At 37.2% G+C, this 21,864-nt stretch overlaps 1 protein-coding gene across 1 annotated transcript; it reads right to left on the reverse strand.

Annotated features, from left to right (window-relative positions):
* Positions 1-3,065: 3,065 nt before the first annotated feature.
* Positions 3,066-20,838, reverse strand: LOC145691843 (uncharacterized). Its single transcript, XM_081767157.1, has 4 exons — positions 20,590-20,838; positions 19,417-19,735; positions 17,673-17,864; positions 3,066-3,109 (listed from the first exon to the last, which is right to left on the reverse strand). Exons 1-4 carry the CDS (start codon positions 20,830-20,832, stop codon positions 3,066-3,068), a joined length of 798 nt encoding a protein of 265 aa, XP_081623283.1. The 5' UTR covers positions 20,833-20,838.
* Positions 20,839-21,864: the final 1,026 nt, after the last annotated feature.

Consider the following 21,864-nt stretch of genomic DNA (forward strand, 5'->3'; position numbering starts at 1 on the left):
ACAACACAAAACATTCGGTGGAAGAGCTGCAAGTGATTAATTGGAGATTCTTCTCCTCGGATATTGACAACCTGGTTTGTAACTGATGCTAATGGTCTCACTTTATCTCGTCTTTGCAGCTGGACGGTAAAAATATCTTTCCTTGTCATAGCTAATATAGCCTTTGTACCACATTCAATAGCAGAATCACAGTTAATTTCAACCCCTCCAACTCCAGTAGAAATAGATAAAAGTTGATTTCCTGTGGTCTGAAAAGGATAATGTTCCAATAGCCAATTCTGAAACATGTTAAGAGCCTTTTCGTCATGTCCTATGCGAGAATATCTTAATTCTACATGTTGATCTGATGTGATGTTGGGCACACTACTGAAATCTTCAAGGGCAATAGAAACTTGAGAACACGTTGGTGCTGACAAAGTCCATTTAGCAAGTGTGCTATATTTAAAACCACGGCCGTGCGTCAGACCTCCAGAAGTCTTCATGGATTTCATCAGAACTTGCTCTATAATCATGTCAGTCCACACACCTGACTATGGCTTCTGTGATCGGCGCACTGTAAAGTAACCATTTGAGTAGCCTGAGAATTCCTCTGGAGGATTTTCCCTGAGTTGAAGCAATTTCTTGCAAATACAGCTGAGCACATTTGGCATAGTGTATGTGGCCTGCAGCATGGACATGTGGTAACATTTTCTGTACACAATACAAATGCAAATCCCAGTCTCCAGTTCGTTCTGCCCTGACATACAAGCGCATGAGATCCACCTGATGTATGTACTGAAGCCAGAGCTTGCTAGTACGACTATCGGCAGCCAGTAAGTGCAACTTGTCCTCTAATTGTGACATTACCTGCTTCAATATGTCTGATGATACGGCTGAAGATGGTAGTTGTTTTCCTTGGAATACTTCCACACCAAGATTTTGTAGTGCAGATGTCAAACCTTCATCAATCTCGAAATGGTGAGCTGCTACTTTCACAATTGCTGTTTGAGTTAACATATGTGCACGAAGAGCTCTGGCATACGACTGACCTGACAACATTTTAATAGTAGATGATTGTGCATACACTACGTTCCACAATTCCACTGCCAGACATTATGTATCCTACTGCTCCCAAATATGACATGGAAAGATGAAATCCTCCTAAACGAATTACAATATTATGTAATTCATCATTTTTCTTAGAAACTTCAACAATTTCCCGAGATTTAATATATAACGGTTGGTTAAATGTTACAAAACACTTGCGTCCTTGCTTTTCACATATATGAGATGCAAAGCTCAATGCACTATACAATGAACTGGGATTGGAGGGAGACAGGTTAATACATGGCAAGATGAAAATGCTGGAAGGGGAATATTCCTTGTTGCTTTGTTCTATACACTGCATGTATCCACTTCATCCAGGAAGCTTTTGTGGTCCTGTTGAAAAACTCCAAATCCACAAGAAGTCAAGAGCCATTCCAATAGATACAGTAGGCGGTTCAAGTATCTCCAAAGTAGATATATCTTCAATTTTGATGACTGGTTTCTGCGAGACACTTTTGTATTTCAAGATGGGAATGGCACCAAATTGACCAATGCTGGTTCCAGGTGTTACCTTTCTTGGGCGCTGAACAATACTAGAAAACTTGACAGCACCAGCTGGCGTCACACATTGCACACCACCAAGGCTGTGAAATGTTCCATGACCATCCATGGTTCTCACGTTGAAATCCGCACTATCGAACACAAACTGCATAAATGCTTTTGGTTCCACAGTGATTTCTGCAGGAAGTGAAAGAGCAGATGTTTCATAACGTTGAATTTCACTGTAATCTTCACTGAAACCAATGCTATGAAGAAGATCTACCAGCTGTCGGGATGCGTACCGATGATGAACATGAATTAATACAGCCAGAAGTAATGGTAATATAAATGAACGAGGCCCGGTTGTTTTTACTATGCAGTTCGCTATGGATACGCATTTTCTTTCCCATGTATCTTTTTCTTTCTTCATCTTTATTATTATTTCCTGAAGGAATATTTGAAGAGAGTCTGGAATGTAAGAAACTCCTCCTATTTTCATGTCTTCAATAGTTGGATATGTATCCACTGTGTATGTGCACTCTTGTATGCCCTGTCGAATTATATTTGCTGGAGTTCTAATAATGCGCTCCTTCCCCTTTTCTGGATCTTTGTTGCGTTCACAGTACCAAGCTTCATTTAAGATATTTGATGCTACATCTTTTAGAGTAACAATTCTTCTTCTACCTGGAATATCTGTGATTATTACACGATCCTGAAAGTAATCCTTCAATTTTCGTTTCAACTGTTTGTCACTGTAAGTCACACCTTCTTGTCCAAATTCATTTAATTTTTCTACCAACTCCCAAATAGAATACTGATATTCGTCTTCACTTTCCATAAAACGGCACAATTTTACAAAATTTTGATGCTTCTCTGTGAGTAATGGTCTCCCAGGATTATACAAGGAATCACGTTTCTCGAAACGGTGGTGGAGGCACTGATCTAGGATTGCAGAATGACTTATAGCATTGCTGGTTGTATCTTCCTTCCGCTGCAATGAAATCAATAGCACTATTGACACGTGTCTGCACAGCAACTCCCCATTTGTCTGCACGAGCCGTACCATACTTATTAATATTGTCTTTCACTTTCAAGACGGTTACTTTACTGATGCACTTTCTCTCTTGCTTAGCTTTCTTGCTTTCTTTCTCTATATCTGCTTCTTCACCACAGAGGAGACAATGGATTTTGAAGTCAAACTGAGAGGATGTGGAACGAGTGGACAGTCCAGGAAAAACAGTGCCTGGATTATCACAATCACTATTTCTCAAGTAAGATTTGATTGATGTTTGCCAAGTATATCGTTTTCGACACTCACTGTGCACTACTATAGATGTATATTTGGATAATTCTTCATGCAAGCCATCACTCCTCTGCTCACTTGATGCAATTAGAGTTGACAGACCTCTCTTTACTACAACAGTAAGCGACTCTGTAGGGACTCTCCCACACAAAATACATATACTTCCTGTATATGCTGACATCTTCAATCTAACTTCCTACTTGCAAATAGTTTTCATGTAAACCTGATGTCCATTAATACCTGCAAAAGATAAAATTAAAATAAATGTAGCCTGCTACTAAATATATATGTACAATAATAAAAATATATGAAATATACAATAAAAATATGCAGTACATAATATAAAATGCAAAATGTGCAAAAAAACACACACAAAACTACACAATTTCTTCAGTTTAGATAGAAATGAACCCAGTTACAATATTGCAGCTTCACAAAATGATAAAAAAGATCGAATAACACACTTTACTGGCTACCATATTATATACAGTAAACATCGCAGAGATGAGGACTTTTTATTACGTTATTAAATTTATAGTAAAGACTCGGTGTGCAAGATTTCGTGACTTCAACAGTTATGTGCAAAGTAAACTGTTAGCTAGACTGGGCATGTAGACGACCGCTAACGTTTTTTGAATGTGAATTGCTTATTTGTAACATGTTATGAAAAACGTTCTAATTCAGCTACTAATGGGCCTATCAGGATGAAACAAAATTATAATCTTTGCAAACTAAGTGCTCTACTCAACAATATTAAAGAAAAGTCATAAATCACTTTAGTTGTGTCTGTATTTAAGCACAAACTGTGTTGAATAGCAAAATATATCAGGTAATTTTAGCTTTAAAGTTTTCTTACATAGAAAATAATTATCATATGAATATGAAAATGTAGTTTATAATAGCTACATGTATGCTGTTTAATATGGTGTTTACCGGATGTTAATATGTTATGTAGTTTAGGAGCAGGGTGTCTTTATTTCAAACCCTATGTACCTATCATACCCTTGGCGGCCATATTGGATTAGCCGCCATATTGGATGACGCAGGCATGCGAGGGGCGGGGACTTTTAATATGTTATTACATTCACATCAAGGACTCTGTGGGCGAAGTTTGAGGAATTCAACAATTATGTCCGGGTTCAGCTCCTAGCTAGCCTGGACTATTTCCTCTTTCTCTTTTCCTTCTTTTTCCTACCTTTTTCTCTTAATACACAATAACACACGGAGCAAGGCTATATGATAATATGTAGAAAAAACAGTATCACGTAAAAGTTTCAACACAATAGCTCTGTCTTCCGTTCCGGAAAGGAGTGGAAGTCTGATGAAGACACAGTTATTGTGTTGAAACTCTTACATGATACTGTTTTTTTTTTTTTTTTTTTACATATTATCATATAGCCTTGCTCAGTGTGTTATTGTGTATTAGTACAAAATGGAAACAAGGCCTGATAAAATAGTTATAGGACTTTTTCTCTTCTATCTCACTATTTCTAATAAAACTGAAGAGGGGTTGTGACTGGGAGTGGTCGCTATAGACACAGTCATTAAATTGTTTCGATGTTTCTCTTCGGGAGTCCGATATGAATTACTTAATTCTAAAACATACATATGAAGGAAGAATTTAAAAATTCATTTTTCTATTTCATATTTGGCTACATTATAAAAATTACAAGATTTCTGATTTCATAATATAGTGATTCCCCTTTTCCCGATCACTAATTTGTTTCACACGGCGCCAAACTTCTTTTCTATTGCCAATTAGCATACGGGCAAGTTTCAACATGTTCACCTACCGCAACCTCAATCTTCTTTGTATTCTCCGCCTACATTCTCTTATGTTCATCCACCACGGCGCCAAACTTGATTTATTATTATCTTTTCGTCATTCTGTGATGTCTACCCAACGCGGCGTTAGTCTTCTTCTGTATTTGTCTTCATGTTTTAACATATACCTGTAAGGTCATTACCCGACAACGCCATCTTTCACTCCCACCCAGCCTGTTTCCAAAAAGTGCGCGAAAACCTCAGTTCGTCTCTTGAGTTCACCTGCGAAAGACGTACGAAAACCATGCTCTGTATATTCACCAGCTTAGCCTATCATGCAAAAGTATACGTACTCCGTAAAACGAGATGTTCACGGCAGTGCAAACAAAGATGTCCTGCATGAATAAAGTTTATTCCCTCCCATTTATAACAACGAGTATTATTATAAATAATACGAAAGTACAAATAATTAATTTGATCATATTTTTTAGTATTTTCGAAGTATAATTCCTCTGAGCTTCCTTTAAAAGCGTCTCCTAAAATAATTTGATCATTGCATAGCTGTTGTACCTATTATGCTTTAGCATACGATCCAATAAAAAATAACATAATCACAGCATAGGAGTTCTAATTAGTTTCATGTCAAATCGAAAAAATAAATAATTAACAACGAGTTTTTAATATTTCGTAATACTTTCTACAACGAGTATACTTTGGCATACGATCCAACACATATGCTGAGTTTCGTATAGAAACGAACCCTATAAAGAAATCACGTGATACAGGTCATTCAACCTTTCTAGAAACCCTCCTAACCGTCCACCTTTCCAGGAATTAGTCTGACCACCTAACGGTGTGGCAATAAATCTTTTCCCTCTTACCAGTAATGGCCTGTCCAACCACACCTGACAAGAAAATGCACAGAGTACCAGTTTAATTAGACCCCTGCGGTTCTATTGTTGTGTACAAGAAGCGACGATAATACTCCCGTGGTGCAACTGAACCAATGCCACTCATACAGGACTTCTGAACCATTCCATGTATGCACAACTTATAAAAATTTTCAAAATCAGCTTCAACACTTTTACTTTCACTTGGAACATCAGGTGAACATGGTCTTTTCAAGGTCACCATCAAATCATTAACACATTCTGGAGTGTGCCGGCACCATTCCAAAGTTAAAATTGTATCCATTGTTGAAAATGATCTCTCCATTAAACTGTTACCGATTGGAAGAAGCAGTTTTGTTGCCAGAGCTGACAAATTAGTAAACATAATGGGCCTTATGCAGAGTCGTTCTGACGCGTGATTAGTACCATACTAAAGAGTTAGACTAATATTGTTTATACACCGTCGAAAAAAGCTTGAACAAGATCATTCCATACCTCAAATTTAAACGTTCAAAGGAATATTGTTCAAGACACTTGAACAAAAGTCTCGAACGATCTTAAAAACAACGTTTACATAATCATAGAGGTATTGAATCACGTCTTATGTACTTGTTGATAGGTGGCAGTCCAAAACAATTGACCGAAACTATGAAAACAAACGAAAGCGAAACTGCGTACTGATCTACTTCAGACCTGTGCATGAATAACTATATTAGCATTTCTTTCCTAACTTTCTCCAGGCATTTGGAATTTAATAGATTATGTTAAATCATTTCGAAAACAAATCAATTGATTTTGTTGATCAATTGATTGAATTTTCACTAAGTATTTTGTCCCTTTTACATTAAAGGCGAGTTAGGTTAGCTTACGTTAAAAGAACAAACTGCTGCTTAGGCATAAAATCGTTCCCTGTACTAAGATTTTTTTTAACAAAAATAATTTGATTCGTCATATGGAGTACTGATGATAGAATTACACTAAAAAATCGTACTCCTTCCCAAAATTGTGTATAACGCGAGGAAATGACTGCCTTATGATGTTGTTTATGCTATGGTATTGAAGACTGTTTAAAGAAAAGGCTGAAAACACAGGAAACCAAATGAAACAATGACAATAGTTTTTCAGTTACTGGACTTACCGCTCATATCTGCACCAGACTTTCTTCACAAACCTTTCCCATGTTTTGTACTGCTTTAGAATAGCCCGTCAAAAAAAATAGTAATTTTACTGTTAAAATGTGTGGGTGCATATGAAAGAGGATTGTCTCGGACAATAATTTCCACTATCGGAACATGCTTGTATAATGTAGGAAACAAGTATTTTATGTTTAGAAGTTAAATGTCACCACTATCAAACCATTACAGGAGCTATAGTTGAGTTCAAATAAATGAATATGACATCAAAGGTTTGTTTCACTATTCTTATTTGTGCCTTATTCTTATTCTTGTTTCTTGTACTATCACCTTCGTCAATGACGCGCCTGCTCCCTACGGACGTCTTTTCGCGTCGGCCCTCTTGTACACTCCTGCCCTGACACTATTAAATATCATTCTAGTTTTTATTTTTATTTATTTTTTATTTATTTTTTTTATTTTATTTATTTTTTTTTGCACGCGTGTACTTGTACCTTACGGCAAAGACCCCATAAAATTAATCTGTACGCATGAACGCAACTTTTACCTTGAGAAATAACTTCTAAAACACTACGTGTAAAGTTCGTAATAAAGTAATTGTATATATTATAATGCATAACATGTAATCATTTCTAGGGTACTTCAGTTTTCGCGCATATTATCAATCTGTATGTAATTATTTGTCATTATCCCAGATTAATAACAGGACAAAACGTCTTATTGAAGCAAGAAAAGTCAGATATATATATATTGTATTTGATGGTCTCTTCTTTCTTAATCTACACCCGATATTCTTGTATATTAAATTTTCAAATTTATATTATTATACCTATCGCTTTATTGATACTTAACAATAATTATAAGCATGCAAGCACTGTAACTACATAAATTGTTTATATTATCAGCAATAATACTAACAATATCTTCGTGTGCGGATATTTGCTTTCTTATTATTATAATGCATACTTTCAATATCAGATAATTGCAAGGGCGCCGATCCTGGGGGGCAGGATCCCCAAAGCTCATGTGGGCCCCCTCATAGTATTTGTTTATATACAATATTTGACATAATTTGAATGCAATTTGTCTTAAAATCGTCATATATATGCCATCTGCATCTGCATGGGCCCCTTCACATTTACAGAAAAATCGGCGCCCTTGGGCAATTGTGGAAAAGAGTAATAAAATATATTTATTGAACAACTGCTGCTCTGTCTCACGACACAATCATAGTTGTTTTGTATTTTGTATTTGTAATCAACTCGGGCGCTGATTGGCTATTGATTGCTCTTGAATTAGATTGTTTAGAACAGGACGGAAACGAAAACTCTTGAATGAAACTATTGAATTCAAGACAAAAATGACGTCAGTGCTGATATCTTTTTCATCAAATACACTTGAATGGTCTTGAACGAGTCCTGTTCAAGCCTTCTTGGATAGTCTACAAAAAGTATAACGTATGGTTCATGCAGTAGAGTAGTACTCCCTCCCCCGTATAGCGCGCCGAGTCAGCAAAAATTTTTCTGACGTCATAGGTCAAGGGTCAATGCCGTTGGCCGGGGTCAGTGACCTAGGGGTACTTAGGACCACCCTCTCTAGATTATGGCAGGGGGTACTTAGGACCACCCCTCTAGATTTTGGCAGGAGTACCTTGGTCCACCCCTAAATTTTGACAGGGGTACCTAGGACCACCTCCTTAAATTTTGGAAATTGCCAAATCTAAAATTTTGGTATGGTTGCCTAGGACCATGGTATGTACCTCGATCAGTACTGGGGGTCTATCTCGTTCCCTTTCATGGGTAAAAATTGCCAAAACGTCAAATTTCGGGAGTTTTGACCTAATTTATTCCCTTAGATGAAGTTCAATTTCCCTATTTGGTTATATGGGCGTATACAGGGGTCCATTCCCTTTCATAAGACATTTCTATATTGATGCACTCCTTTAAATTTTTGAGAGGAGTACCTTGAACCACCCCTTAAATTTTGGAAATTGCCTAATTTAAACATTTGGTATTATAGTATAGGACCTTAATATAGATCACTATAAATTTGGGTGGTCCACCTCGTTTCCTTTTAGGGGTACAAAATTGCCAAACTATAAACGTAAGCAATACGTTGTACCACGTGTTTTGTTTTTGGCCCATTTTATCCCCTTTGATGAGGTCCTATTACCTTATATGGTTATATTCTCATGTATAGGGGTCCATTTCCTATCATAAGACATAGGTACATTGGCTCATCCCATCAATTTTAGAAATTGTCCAATATAAGCATTTGGTATCATAGTACAGGACCTCAATATGTACCGCTATAAATATGGATGGTTCACCTCCTTCCCTTTCATGGATAAAAAATGTGCCGAAAATTTAAATTTCGGAGATTATTCACTATGTTTAACTTTGGGATTAGGTCTTATTACTTTATGTGATTAGTGGGCATGTACAGGGGTCTATTCTATTTCTTAAGATATAGGTACATCGATGCTTCCATCTTAAAATTTTGCAGAGGTACATTGGCCCACCCTTAAATTTTGGAAATTGTCCAATTTAAAAATGTCATATAATAGTATAAGACTCTAATATGTATCACTAGTTATAAACTTCGGAGATCCATCTCGTTCCCTGTTGCGGTTAAAAAGAATTCTCAAAAAATTAATTTTCGGAGGATATTGACCCAATTTATTCCCTTTGATAAAGTTTTATTACATTATATGAACATATTGACGTGTACAGAGGTCTATCATCTTTCTTAAAATATAGGTAAATTAAAAATTTAGGAAGGGTACATTGGCTCACCCCTTAAAATTTGGAAGTTGCCCAATTTGGTACAATAGTATACGACCCTAATAAGTACCATTATAAATCTCGTTCCCTTTCCTGGGTAAAAAATTGTCAAAATATTTAAATTTTGGAAATAATTGTATGTATACAGGGGTCATTTCCTTTATACTTTAATGTTTTGTTTTTAACTTTTGTTGGGGTACATAGTACCATTCCTTTAATTTGGGAATTACCAAATAAAATTTGGTAAACGTTCTGTAGAACCCACTGTAAATGTTGGTGTTACTCTTATGGCCAAATGTTCAAATTTCGAAGGTTATTGACAAATTTTATCTTCTATGATATGGCTTTATTATTGAATGAGTACAGGATTTATTACTTGTTTTCATAAGACATAGGTGTATTTGTGCACCAATCTTAAATTTTGGGAAATAAGTATCGTTCGGGTTAGTATTGTTCATAACGTCATCATGGCTACTTCTCTACAGTTTCTAAACACAGTAATGTGATGAAATCATTTACCAAGATTACTGATTTACAACAGAATATACCGTATAGACTCTTAGCTAGCCGAATGATCCCTACAAAGTTTGGATTACGAATCGTAGTGAAATTTGAAAATGATAAGAATATTATTTTACCAGCAAGATATTTACCCATGGAAATTTCAAAACAAGTAGAATTATTACGTTTCTTAAACACTGGATCTGTATCTTTATATTACAAAGGATTCTTGGGTCGAAGTCATCAATTTGAATTCAGTACTCAGCCGGATCTCTGAATTTGATTTTGTCAGCATGACGTCAGCAATTGTGATGAAATCAGATTTCGAACGTCAGCACATTCCTTTCCAATGACGTCAGCAATAGCTCTTAGAGACCTGCACGGGCCGGGCTTGGGCGGGCCGACTGTGTTGTTTCTTTGGGCCGGGCCGGGCTTGGGCGGGCCGACACTGTTATTTCTTTGGGCCGGGCCGGGCTTGAGCTGGCCGACACTGATTTATCTTCAGGTCGGGCTGGGCTGGGGCCGATCAATTGCAATTCTTTAATAATTATTGACTTTCGTTTACGATAGTTGGAATAAAGCCAAACGTTCAAGAAACATGTTACAAAGTATGCAATAGCTATTTACAGTTTGTGTTGCTTAGCGGCTCCACTTTCACAATAGAGGATTGCAGGCATTATGCGGTAAATTGAGCTCTGACCTTGACCTTCACTGAACTCCAAATATACCAAGAATGGGTGGGAATGTTTTGCCTGTCGCTAAACAATATTTCCATCTTCACTTTATGCTAAAAATCAATTAAGTTAGATTTTTGTTACAGGGAATGGAGTTTTTGTTCTGTCGGTGACAGGCATAGTTCTAGGAGGCAATGGTACCATTCGGGAGGCAAGTGTCAGGTTGTAAACCAGAGTTTAGTAAATGTATCTGAAGTTAGGTCAAATTTAGTACTAAAGGCGGATTTTCATGTGTCCTTTACCTCCGTGAGTTGCGAGCGATTGTGCTAAACAGCCAATGAAATCACGCATCGGAGATGGCGCGCTACACTCGCGTCAGAGTAGAAATTTGTTCAATTCTGACGGAAGTAGCGCGCGTACACTATTGTATTCACTGACTAACATGGCGGAGGTAAGAACAACGTTTGAAGAACTGCTCGTAGAACAAGTAAGAGAAAACAAAATTTGCACAACCTTAAAGTTTTTCCAGGAACACGAACTTTGTGGCGCTCTCTAAAGAGGGCAATGCCATCGCGGACTGACCGCGCACTCTGTGGCGTTTTTGAAAAGTTTTTCAAAATGTCTTAGGAGTGAAAAGTTAAGCGTTGCAATCTTGACATCTTTGCACCAACACGGTCGAGTGTTGATCAATAACACATGCGGATTTCTGAAACAACATCTATTTCAAAGTAATTTGTTTTCCCACTCCCTCTCCCGTTGTTGGGAAGGAGAACCGGAACCGGTTTCTGGTTTCAAAGCATGTGGTGAAGAATAGGAACACTGTGTGCGGTAAAAGTATACGAATGGCATGCGAATTGTTACGAACTTATGACTCTTGTAATGTTCCTGTGCCACCGCCCTAACGAGGAGGAAAGTGAGTGAGTCCAGCATGCTGTGTCCTGTTCAGAGAATGGTGGTGGCTTCAGAATTCTTTTCCATTATAAAAGTCTTTCTTCGATGCATAGTGTCTGATAAACATCGAAAATTCGACTTGTAAAGGACAAAAAAAAAAGTGAATCAGCGACTATAGCGTCTGCACTAAAGAGCTTTTAGCTAGCAAAGAATGCTAGTACCCTAATAAAGCATTATGTACGTTGATCCCTTCTTTCTACCCTTCTATTGAACTGATATATGAATAAATAAATAAAGGAATAAATAATCAGTGATAATTTAGGAAGCAGGTTAGCAGACGGATCCCCATTACTTGCATCATAAGACCGTAGAATGTAAACAACACAATATACTTTGACTTTTATATATATATATATATATATATATATATATATATATATATATACTGATTTCAAAGACCAACAATCAACGTCATACCGAATCTGCTCTAAAGTATTTTTTAGTACAGGCCATTGCAAGATCCTTACTTTTAATAGCAATCATTTTACTGTACATAGTGTGTAATCCTTGATATGTTCCTTCTCGAGTAACATCTCGTCATCATTGAATTACAGTTAATAATGTGATTAATATGCCTAAGAAGAATAAGGAGGGAGTTATATATATATATATATATATATATATATATATATATATATATATATTAATCTACACTCAGCTTTTTCCTATAAATTTCTCTTAGGTTATTGAATAGAGTGAAACTTTTATTTTAATCATATTTTAATCCACATACGAGTACATTTTTCCTTTAAATTTCTTTGGAGCTCCAAGAGAGTAAAACTTTTATTTTACTTATTTTTCACCTATATTCAAATTTTTCTTTAATTTTCTTGGGAGCCCCAAGAAGTGAAACGTTTATATATATATATATATATATATATATATATATATATATATATATATATATATTACCTGCATTCAGTCTTTTTCTTAGGTCCCCCAAGAGTATGAAGCGTTTACTTTACTTTTTCACCTATATCCAAGGGAGTGAGACCCGAAGCTCATATCTTGTTTAGCTTATACGGAAATCCAGCACTCTTTAGCTTTATTAGACAGATATTTGTTGTTTTATCCGTTATTTGGTGTAATATTGATTGACAATTAATTGCGTTTACTTTTAGGGAAGGTATGGATTATAAACCTTGACGGCCCTTGTACGGCTCATGCTAACAAGGTTCCTTAGTAATTATTTTTTACCTACCGTCGGGGCCCGGGGCGAGGGCAACGCTCGCCCTGCCCTTACGCCGCTACTGCCTAATTGTGCAATATAAGTATGCGCACGAGACAAGATTTGTGGCAGTCTCGTCTTGAAAATGTGATGTAAAAGTGATGTCTCCACTCGAAAAATGTATATTTCTCTATTGGAAGAGCCGTGTCTCGACTCGAATTTTGTCAGGAAAATCCTGTCTCGGTTCGTCTCGTGTGCATCCCTAGTACAATACTTACGTCAAGATGACAAGAATAGCGAAGGACCGAAATGCATGAAAGGTCCAGAGGCGTAGCCAGAAACTCGTGAAGGGGGGGATTCGTAAAGCATATTCTCTCTCTCTCTCTCTCTCTCTCTCTCTCTCTCTCTCTCTATATATATATATATATATATATATATATATATATATATATATATATATATATATATATTATACCCAAACACTGTGGGGGTAAGACACCCCAGTCAGCTCTACGGGAGTTACAGGGGATGTATGTAGAGGAGACCGGGGTATTCACGAACACTTAAGCTTTGATTATAAATAACTCCTTTGTTTTTAGAAATAAAACATTAATATTTCTTGTGTATAGAAAGCTTGGAGCTTTTCCTTTCTACTAAAATGCAGAGGAAAGTCAAAAGTAACATTTTTCAATAAATTAGTGAGATGTTTGAAAAATGTTCCTATGTTCGGGATTGCCTCATTGGTCGGGGTAATCCAGAACATACTGTTTACTTTAAACTTTCCTTTACGAAAGAAGGGAAATGCATTAAAATACATTAAAATTATACTGTAATTTAGTATTTAAATCTTTAATAGGAATTATAATTACAAACATAACTCAAATTAATGAGAAACGTGTCCAGACCTCATTATCTTTGAAATTATTACACATGAAAGTCAATACATAATAGGCTAAACAAATGCAATCTTATGAAATAAATTCAGAAATAACGGTACATTAAGGAAAATATTCATTAAAATGAAAACATTATTTTGAACTGTAGAAATCACATATACCTATATAGGCATTTATGTTTTCTCCCAAAGACAGTATTCTTTATTAGTCCACTGTTGAAATGCGGTTAATCGGCTGAACAAAATTAGCTAACTGCTAATGAATGCTACTAGGCTAAATAAATTTGTAAAACACTCTGTGAATCACACACACAGAAAAAATTGCAGCCTATAATGAAAGATCAGATATGTAAAATAGGATTACTGACCATGAAATAATGAAGTAATAATTCTAAAAATAATAAATATAGCAAACTATTCTAATTAACAAAGCTAATAACGCTCAATATCAAGACATGATGTATTTCCCAAACCAATTTCATTGACTTATTACTTGCATTTCAATAAGGAAAAACTAATTAAAATTTTTTCATAATTTATTTCACACCATTGGGCAATCCCGAACACTCCAGGTAATGGTGAACATTCTGTCTGTCGTTTCCCCATGAGGCGTCAATTTATTGTTAAAATTGAAACTAATTATTGACTGCATACTGGCTAGTAAGATTACAAAAAACTAATGCTCAAATATAAGGAAATATATAGCCTTATCTGTAATAATATAGATAAGAGAAGAGCCAAGTTACGTTGCGCAGATTGTTGAATCAATTTCATAGGTGAATCGACAAACACAACAAAACATCTTCCTGGTAATCCACTCAATTGACTGCCATCAAATGTATGCTACACTTGTCCAGGTCCCTCCGCTAGCATGCAGCAAAATCGTCTGTTTTCTTACAAGTTTCCTTCGGTGTAAACTTGGGTGTTCGGCATTACCTCAGTGTTCGAGAATACCTCGGTTTCTCCTATGCAGTCATGATTTCAGGGGGTGGTCCGGGGGGAATTTCCGTTTTATTCAAGTTCCCCCCCCCTCTCTCTCTCTCTCTCTCTCTCTCTCTCTATATATATATATATATATATATATATATATATATATATATATATATATATATATATATATATATATACGAGGGTCACTACGAAAGTTTTGAGATACGCATTGTTGTGGTACAGTATTTGAATTCCAACAATTGCGTTCGGTAGTGGTATCCAGAGTGAAGAAGCGAAGAAAGTTTCAACTTGCCTCGCTTATCGGCGTGGCCGTATTGCCTTCACTTGTTTGTTAATATGAGCAGTATTCGGCTCTCTAGAATGGAGCTCGAAAGGGAACATTTTCGGGCAATGATCCTTTACGATTTCAAAAGTGGTTTGAACGAGACACAAAGCCTTGACCGTTTGCAGGGGGCATTTGGAGACCTCGCTCCTTCCCGTGCTACAATTTTTCGATGGTTTGGTGAATTCAGAAGAGGCCAGACATCGCTTAAAGATGAAGAGAGAGCTGGACGTCCGGCAATAGCTGTGTCAGATGAAAACATTGCCGCTGTGGAACAAATGATTCGAGAAAATCCTCGAACAACTTTCAAGGACATTGAATCTACAGTGAACATTGGATCGCCAGCAGTAACAAAAATTCTTCATGATCATCTTCGGCTCAGGAAGGTTTCATCTCGTTGGGTGCCTCACACTTTCACTGAACAGCAGAAGCGCATGCGTGTGGAATGGTGTGAAGAAATGCTTGCAAGATTTGATGGAGGCAATTCTCGACCATCTCTGACATTGTTACTGGTGATGAGACTTGGATCTATCAATTTGACTCTGAAAATAAACGCCAGTCTACAGTTTGGATCTTTCCAGACGAAAATCCACCCACGAAAGTGAAGCGATCGCGAAGTGTGGGGAAGAAGATGGTCGCAACTTTCTTCTCCAAATCTGGTCATGTTGCAACTGTTCCACTTGATGAACAAAGGACTGTTACTGCTCAGTGGTGCACCACTGTTTGCCGAACAAAAGTGTTCCAGAGCTTCGGGAACGGCGACCAAGAACTGGGTTGCGTGGGATCCTGCTTCATCATGACAACGCGTCCGCACACACGGCCAACATCACAATTCAGTTTTTAGAATCTACGGAGGTCAAACTTATGACTCATCCGCCGTATAGCCCTGACCTGGCCCCGTGTGATTTTTTTCTGTTCCCCAGGATCAAAGATAGCATGCGTGGGAAGAGATTTTGCAGCCCTGAAGAAGCTGTAGTGGCTTACGAGAATGTACTTTCAACACTTGAAGAAAAAGACTGGCAACACTGCTTCCACAAATGGTTTTCGAGGATGCAAAAGTGTGTACAGTGTAATGGTGAATATTTTGAGAAAATGTAAGTGTTAAATTGATTTTAAGTATTAAGTTATTTCACATCTCGAAACTTTCGTAGTGACCCTCGTATATATAGAAACGCTTTCCAAGTCTTGAATGGTAAGACCAATTGGAAAATGACCATTAGGAAGACCTAGGCGCAAATGGGAGGACAATGTTAAGATGGATCTCGCAGAGATAGGAATACAAAGTAGAAACTGGATGCAGTTAGCTATACTGGATATAAGTCAGTGGAGAGCTTTTGTGAACGCGGCGTTGAACCTCTGGGTTCCATAGGCCAGAGAGTTATATATATCGATTTCCGATTGGTCTTCCATTCAAGACTTTGAAAGCGTTTCTACTTTCTTCCATTCTAGCTACATGACCTGCCCACCTAAGCCTCCTAGACTTGACGACCCTAACAATGTACTCTTCACGATTAGATTTTTGGATGTTGCAAAGTTCACGAGTCTAACACCGTTGTCATTACTTTCCTTATGCTGACTTTCGTTCCTTATAATCGGTTTGAAAATATCCTCTCGTTCTATCTTCGCATTAAAATCCCATAATAGAATTTTCACATGGTACCGCGGGAGTTGGTCAAATAAACGTTCCACTTAGTAAAAATTGTCTTATATCGTCATCCTTATCTTCAGTTGGAGCGTGTACAATTAAAACAATAATATCACACCACCGTCCCTTAAGAGTAATTGAAGAAAATCTTTGAGTAACAAATTCAAGCCGTTTAATTGCTGGTAATATTCGTTTGTGGGCGAAAACCCTGTTCCTAACTGGTGATTTTTATTTCCTTCCCCGTAAAAGAACTTAAAATTTCCGGAATTCACAGCTTCATTTCCTTCCCACATAACTTCCTGAACTCCTACTAGGTCAATTATGTATTTCTCTAATTCACTCGTTACGGATTTTAATGCGTAAAATATAAAGACTTCTAATATTTCAAGTTCCAAATCTCATGTCCATTTTCTTTTGCTGAGGTCGTGGCAAGTTATCAGTCCCTGTCCGAGGCTTTTGTGAATATTTCTGAACAAGTGTGTATATATATATATATATATATATATATATATATATATATATAGATAGATAGATATATATAGATATAGATATAGATATATATAGATATAGATATAGATAGATAGATAGATAGATAGATAGATAGATAGATAGATAGATAGATAGATAGATAGATAGATAGATAGATAGATAGATAGATAAACAGATACAGGATAAGGTTGTTAGCCTTACCCAAACCCCCAAGCTGGAGGACCAGTCCTAGTCGGTTGTCCGCGACTGCTTATTCAGTATATTCGCAGCTAACCTCTATATCTAGAGGCCTTCTCCTCGATCCGCAACCTGAGGACGCGCCATGCCGTGGTGACAGGAACCTACGTTACACGGATATATATATATATATATATATAACAGAAAGTACTGAAAATTATCTTTTCCCACATTCTTTTCTTTCATGTAATGCACGTTGAGCGTTCGTAATGTATTCTGGGTCTCTGCAATGCATGTTGCGTGGTATCATGGGGTCAACAATCTCTGGCAACATGCATTCCTTAAAAAAATCTTGACAATTTTGGAACCATTACATTGCTCCACAAATCTCCATTTCTCTCCACAACCTCAAGGTGCAATGGTGTGGCCTCATCAATATAGACAACGAGGTAACACTTACTGATCTCTGAAATGTTTAACCGTCCTTGGATCTGGTAATAACAATCACTGTTCCGTTTTAGCCTCAAGCTACCCTCACCGGAGATCTCTAGGAACAAACCTTTCCTCTGTCTTATTTCTTCTTCCATATTTTTGCCTCTAAGGGAAGGAAGACATTTTACCTCCACTAGGGCATTCTCTTCTACAATGAAACCTGAAGAATACAAGAATAGGATAAAGGATTAAGCACAGATTCATACGAATTGTAAATCATGTATGTGCTACAAGCAGCACTTTCGCAGTTATAAAAATAGCTGATTGAACAAGTTTTGTGAACGTTTAATTTCTAATTACTAATTACTTACTTTCCCCTAGTACAGTAGAACGGCTGAATAGGCTTTGATAAGAATGTAAAGAGATGCCCATCCTCTCTAGGACATCCTCGCCCTCACACGATATTATAATCACCATAACCAAATATATCGGCAGTTTGGAGTTACCTCTGTCGTATCTTGCGGTTTTTCGTTGCCCTCCTCCTAACCCCCACCAACACAAGTTTTGGAGCTATATGCATTGATATGAAGCGTAATCCCGTGAAGGAAGACGGACAGCGGTGAAAGAATTCGTTGCGCTGAACGAAAAGTTGTCTGACAAGCGAGTGCTTCCTGTCGAGCCACGGTGAGAGAGAAAATATTTTCTGGGCAACTTCAGGTATATTCGTATGCCATGAAAAGCGCCGAACATCATGAGTAGATGAGTTACTGATTCACAAATATGACGGCCACAAAAAGAAAGAAAAAAACTACCGCGAACCTAGTGTCGGTCGTGGTTTGTGGAGAACGGAAGGGGCATAACATTGTGTCTAACAACAAGCTTTCCAATATATTGTTTTGTATGAATATGTTAAATTAATGTTTGATATAGGAGGAAAAGTTAACTAGAAAACTTTATGTAAAGTCTATATTATTATGTAAAAGGTATCCATATTTGGTCTATACGGTATAATCTGTAAGAGAAAAATGTACTGTTGCAAAATCAGGCAATAACTATCTATAACCTAAGTTCATGAAAAGAGTAAGGGAAAAGAAACAAAACCATTTAGATAGGAACTGGCCACAAGAGACATGTCACGTGGATAATGCATATATAAACCAGGGATCTCCACAAAGTGAGGCTCCTTCTGCCCTGGTCAGTACTGCGTAGTAAAGCCAAGATGAGGTCCCTACTGCAAGTATGACTGTTTTTCTCTAGTGACTGGCACGAATTAATCTGGAAATTTTCAGAAAGGAAATGAGGATGTTTTCACAAGCTTACCAGAAGTGTTACAACAGGAGAGCTGAAGCTCTCAACCCTGTTCGCCACTGTCTTTTATACACAGTAGCTTCCCAGTTGCATCACGATTCTGGATGGGCACCGTTCTAGACCATCTCGCTTTGGCAGAGCCAGGAATCGAATCTGGGACCCCACGACCAGCAGTCAGAGACGGTAACCACTAGATATATATGGTAAAGTATGTGCCCTCCCGAGGAAGATGCCTGAATTCAACACTGTTCCCACTACGTCTGGGAAAGTAGCTTACACGCATAAAGTATAAAAAATATGCATTAAGTAAACGCATAAAGTAAACAATATGAAATGCATTAATAGGAAAGACAAATCATGGACAATAAACGGCTCCAGTATTTGCAAAGGATTGTAAGACCAGATTAGGGCCGCTGCATGTTTATCATCATATAAAAATAATTGCAAGAAGTCAGAAAACTTACCATCAGGACTTGCTCCCAAGAAACCATGTTGGAGATCAATAATTAGTCCTCCTTTTTCTATTGTCCATCCCTTTTCATATGCAAGCCTTTGAAGAGCCACATCTTCGTTATTTTTGCCATATTCAATAGCTGTCGTCCAAATATTTTTTTGGTAAAGTATTTGCTTTACAAGTGCGTGGCATGGCGTACTATCTTTTCGCTTCATCACTTTTCCAAACATCGAGGCAGTGAGTCTGTTACGCCGATGTTGCTCATATATCAAATTTCCATGCTGTCCTCTGGATGAAGATTCGATTGCTGCTCTCTCCTCGGCAGTAATCTAAAATACAATGAAAAGAGTTTTATACGCACACACAAGTAGACCTTGTGTACAAAGTATAACACTGAAAATCTGCATAATTTGAGAAAGGAAAATACAGGAAGGAAGGGTCGGTCCTGGAAGGAAGGCCTTTGTCTTTTGTTCGAAATTCCCTCTGAGGGGTCGCCGCCACTCTCGCAAATGCACAAATAAATAAATAAATAGAAACAAGAAAAATAAGCCCTGAATAAATCCTAGTAAAACCCAATGAAACCTGGCTAAATCTGAATGAAAACGATTAGCAACAAACCTCGTAGTCTATTTTTTCTTTTATCTTCTTGAAAAGGAAAGAATTAAACATGATATGAAGTAATCTGGACTACCTCCTGTTGCTTGAACGCAAACCCAGAATTATACAGTATTGGCGGCCAAAACAAAGCAGATATCAAATATATGCATATCTGAGGGATGGAGGTCAGCGGCAGAACGCGAGTGTGGGATCCGAGGATCCTGGGATCGATCCCAGAGGCCACCCAACCTGTCATCAGTTATCATGATATTTTGGCTATTTCTTTTCGCAGGGAAATTGCAGATCACAAATATTTCTATTATTATTATTATTATTATTATTATTATTATTATTATTATTATTATTATTATTATTATTATTATTATTATTATTATTATTATTATTATTATCTGCTGCAGGTGAATAATGGGCATTTTTAAAAAACGCTACAACTTGAAAGAAAACTGCGTTCTTACGTGTCCTGAAGCAAGGCAATTTCAGGAAATTAATTTGTACTCAAACAAAGCAGTGTTGATACTCCTACCACTACAACTACTAATAATAGACGTAGTAATGGATTACTTACTGTAAATGAAGAGAGTTCCCCTTTGCATGCCGTATGAAGAGATGGCGGTGACATTGGTGGCTTCTCTGCATTTGGCCCATAGTCTTTGTTATTCTCCGGCTGTAACTCCAGTTTTCTTCTAACTCTCCGTGATGTGGATTTAGACTGCCGGTCTCTAGTGGCTTTTCTCTTCTTCATGAATTTTTGGAAGTACGTCCCAGGACTCTTTTTTGTTGCAGATTTCCATGGACTGTAATGCCACATGGCATTTTTTTTTTTTTTTTTTGGTAAGCTAGTCCAGCAATATAGCACCTGCGTTGAAATGAACCTCTTTTTGTTAAATTCAATCTCTTTCCTGCATTGAACTTGCACAGTAAGCTCATAAACAGTTCGGCTCTATTAGTAGTTTCGTTTGGCACCAATCTATCAGCTTTGCGCACTAATTGCTGCACCGCTGCCATGATATGGTAATACAGACCAGATGCTTCGAGAACAGGCAACATATCAATGTCTTCTTTCTCATTTCTACAGAAATATTCTTTACATTTCTCGTGCCTTCCAAAAACATGCGATGGACCATTTTTTAAATCATCACGGAGTTCTTCAACAGTATGGTTATTTTTGGCGTTGTAGGTGATGGCTCCTCGAGCAGCTGCCGTTAAACGAGGAATTTTATTCCTCAAGATTGCTCTACTTTCAGGGGAAAAACTAGTTTGAGAGTGAAGTTTGTGCAGGGTACTCGTGTAATTCCTGACACAATGATTGGCACACTCTACTTTGGTTACATAGCGCCCGTACGGAACTCTTTCAATAATTCTTGCATGAACACTTGAGTCCCCATCCGCAATGAATTTCTTATAACGAACGCCATGCATTTCTTCGCTCCTTTGGAAAGCTTCAACTATAATGTCAGCTTCCATTGACGAGGAAGATGAAGACCAATTTTTGTAGCATTTGTGATTGCTTGGCTGTTTTTTCTTAGATTCAGCTGAAGCGCACACTGAACAATATTTGTTCCTCATTCCAACAAATAACAGTAGCTTCGTCGCTTGTCCAACAACACATGCCTGAAATATAAAAATTAGTTTTCCTATAGACCCTATATTGGAAATATTTTACAATATATAAAGCACAATATTACTCTTCATTACAATTTAACACAAATGTCTAAAAGAAGAAAAAGTATAAAGAACAGAATGTGTGCGGCTATATACATATTTCTTGTTTTAAAATTATGTGAAACATATTTCACCATTTTATTTGGTTATAATACTCCTTTTAGCACAGAGCTACAGA

The sequence above is a fragment of the Thermobia domestica genome, chromosome 8 (genome assembly GCF_964235325.1).
Source record: "Thermobia domestica chromosome 8, izTheDome1.hap1.1, whole genome shotgun sequence".
NCBI classification, from domain to species: domain Eukaryota; kingdom Metazoa; phylum Arthropoda; class Insecta; order Zygentoma; family Lepismatidae; genus Thermobia; species Thermobia domestica.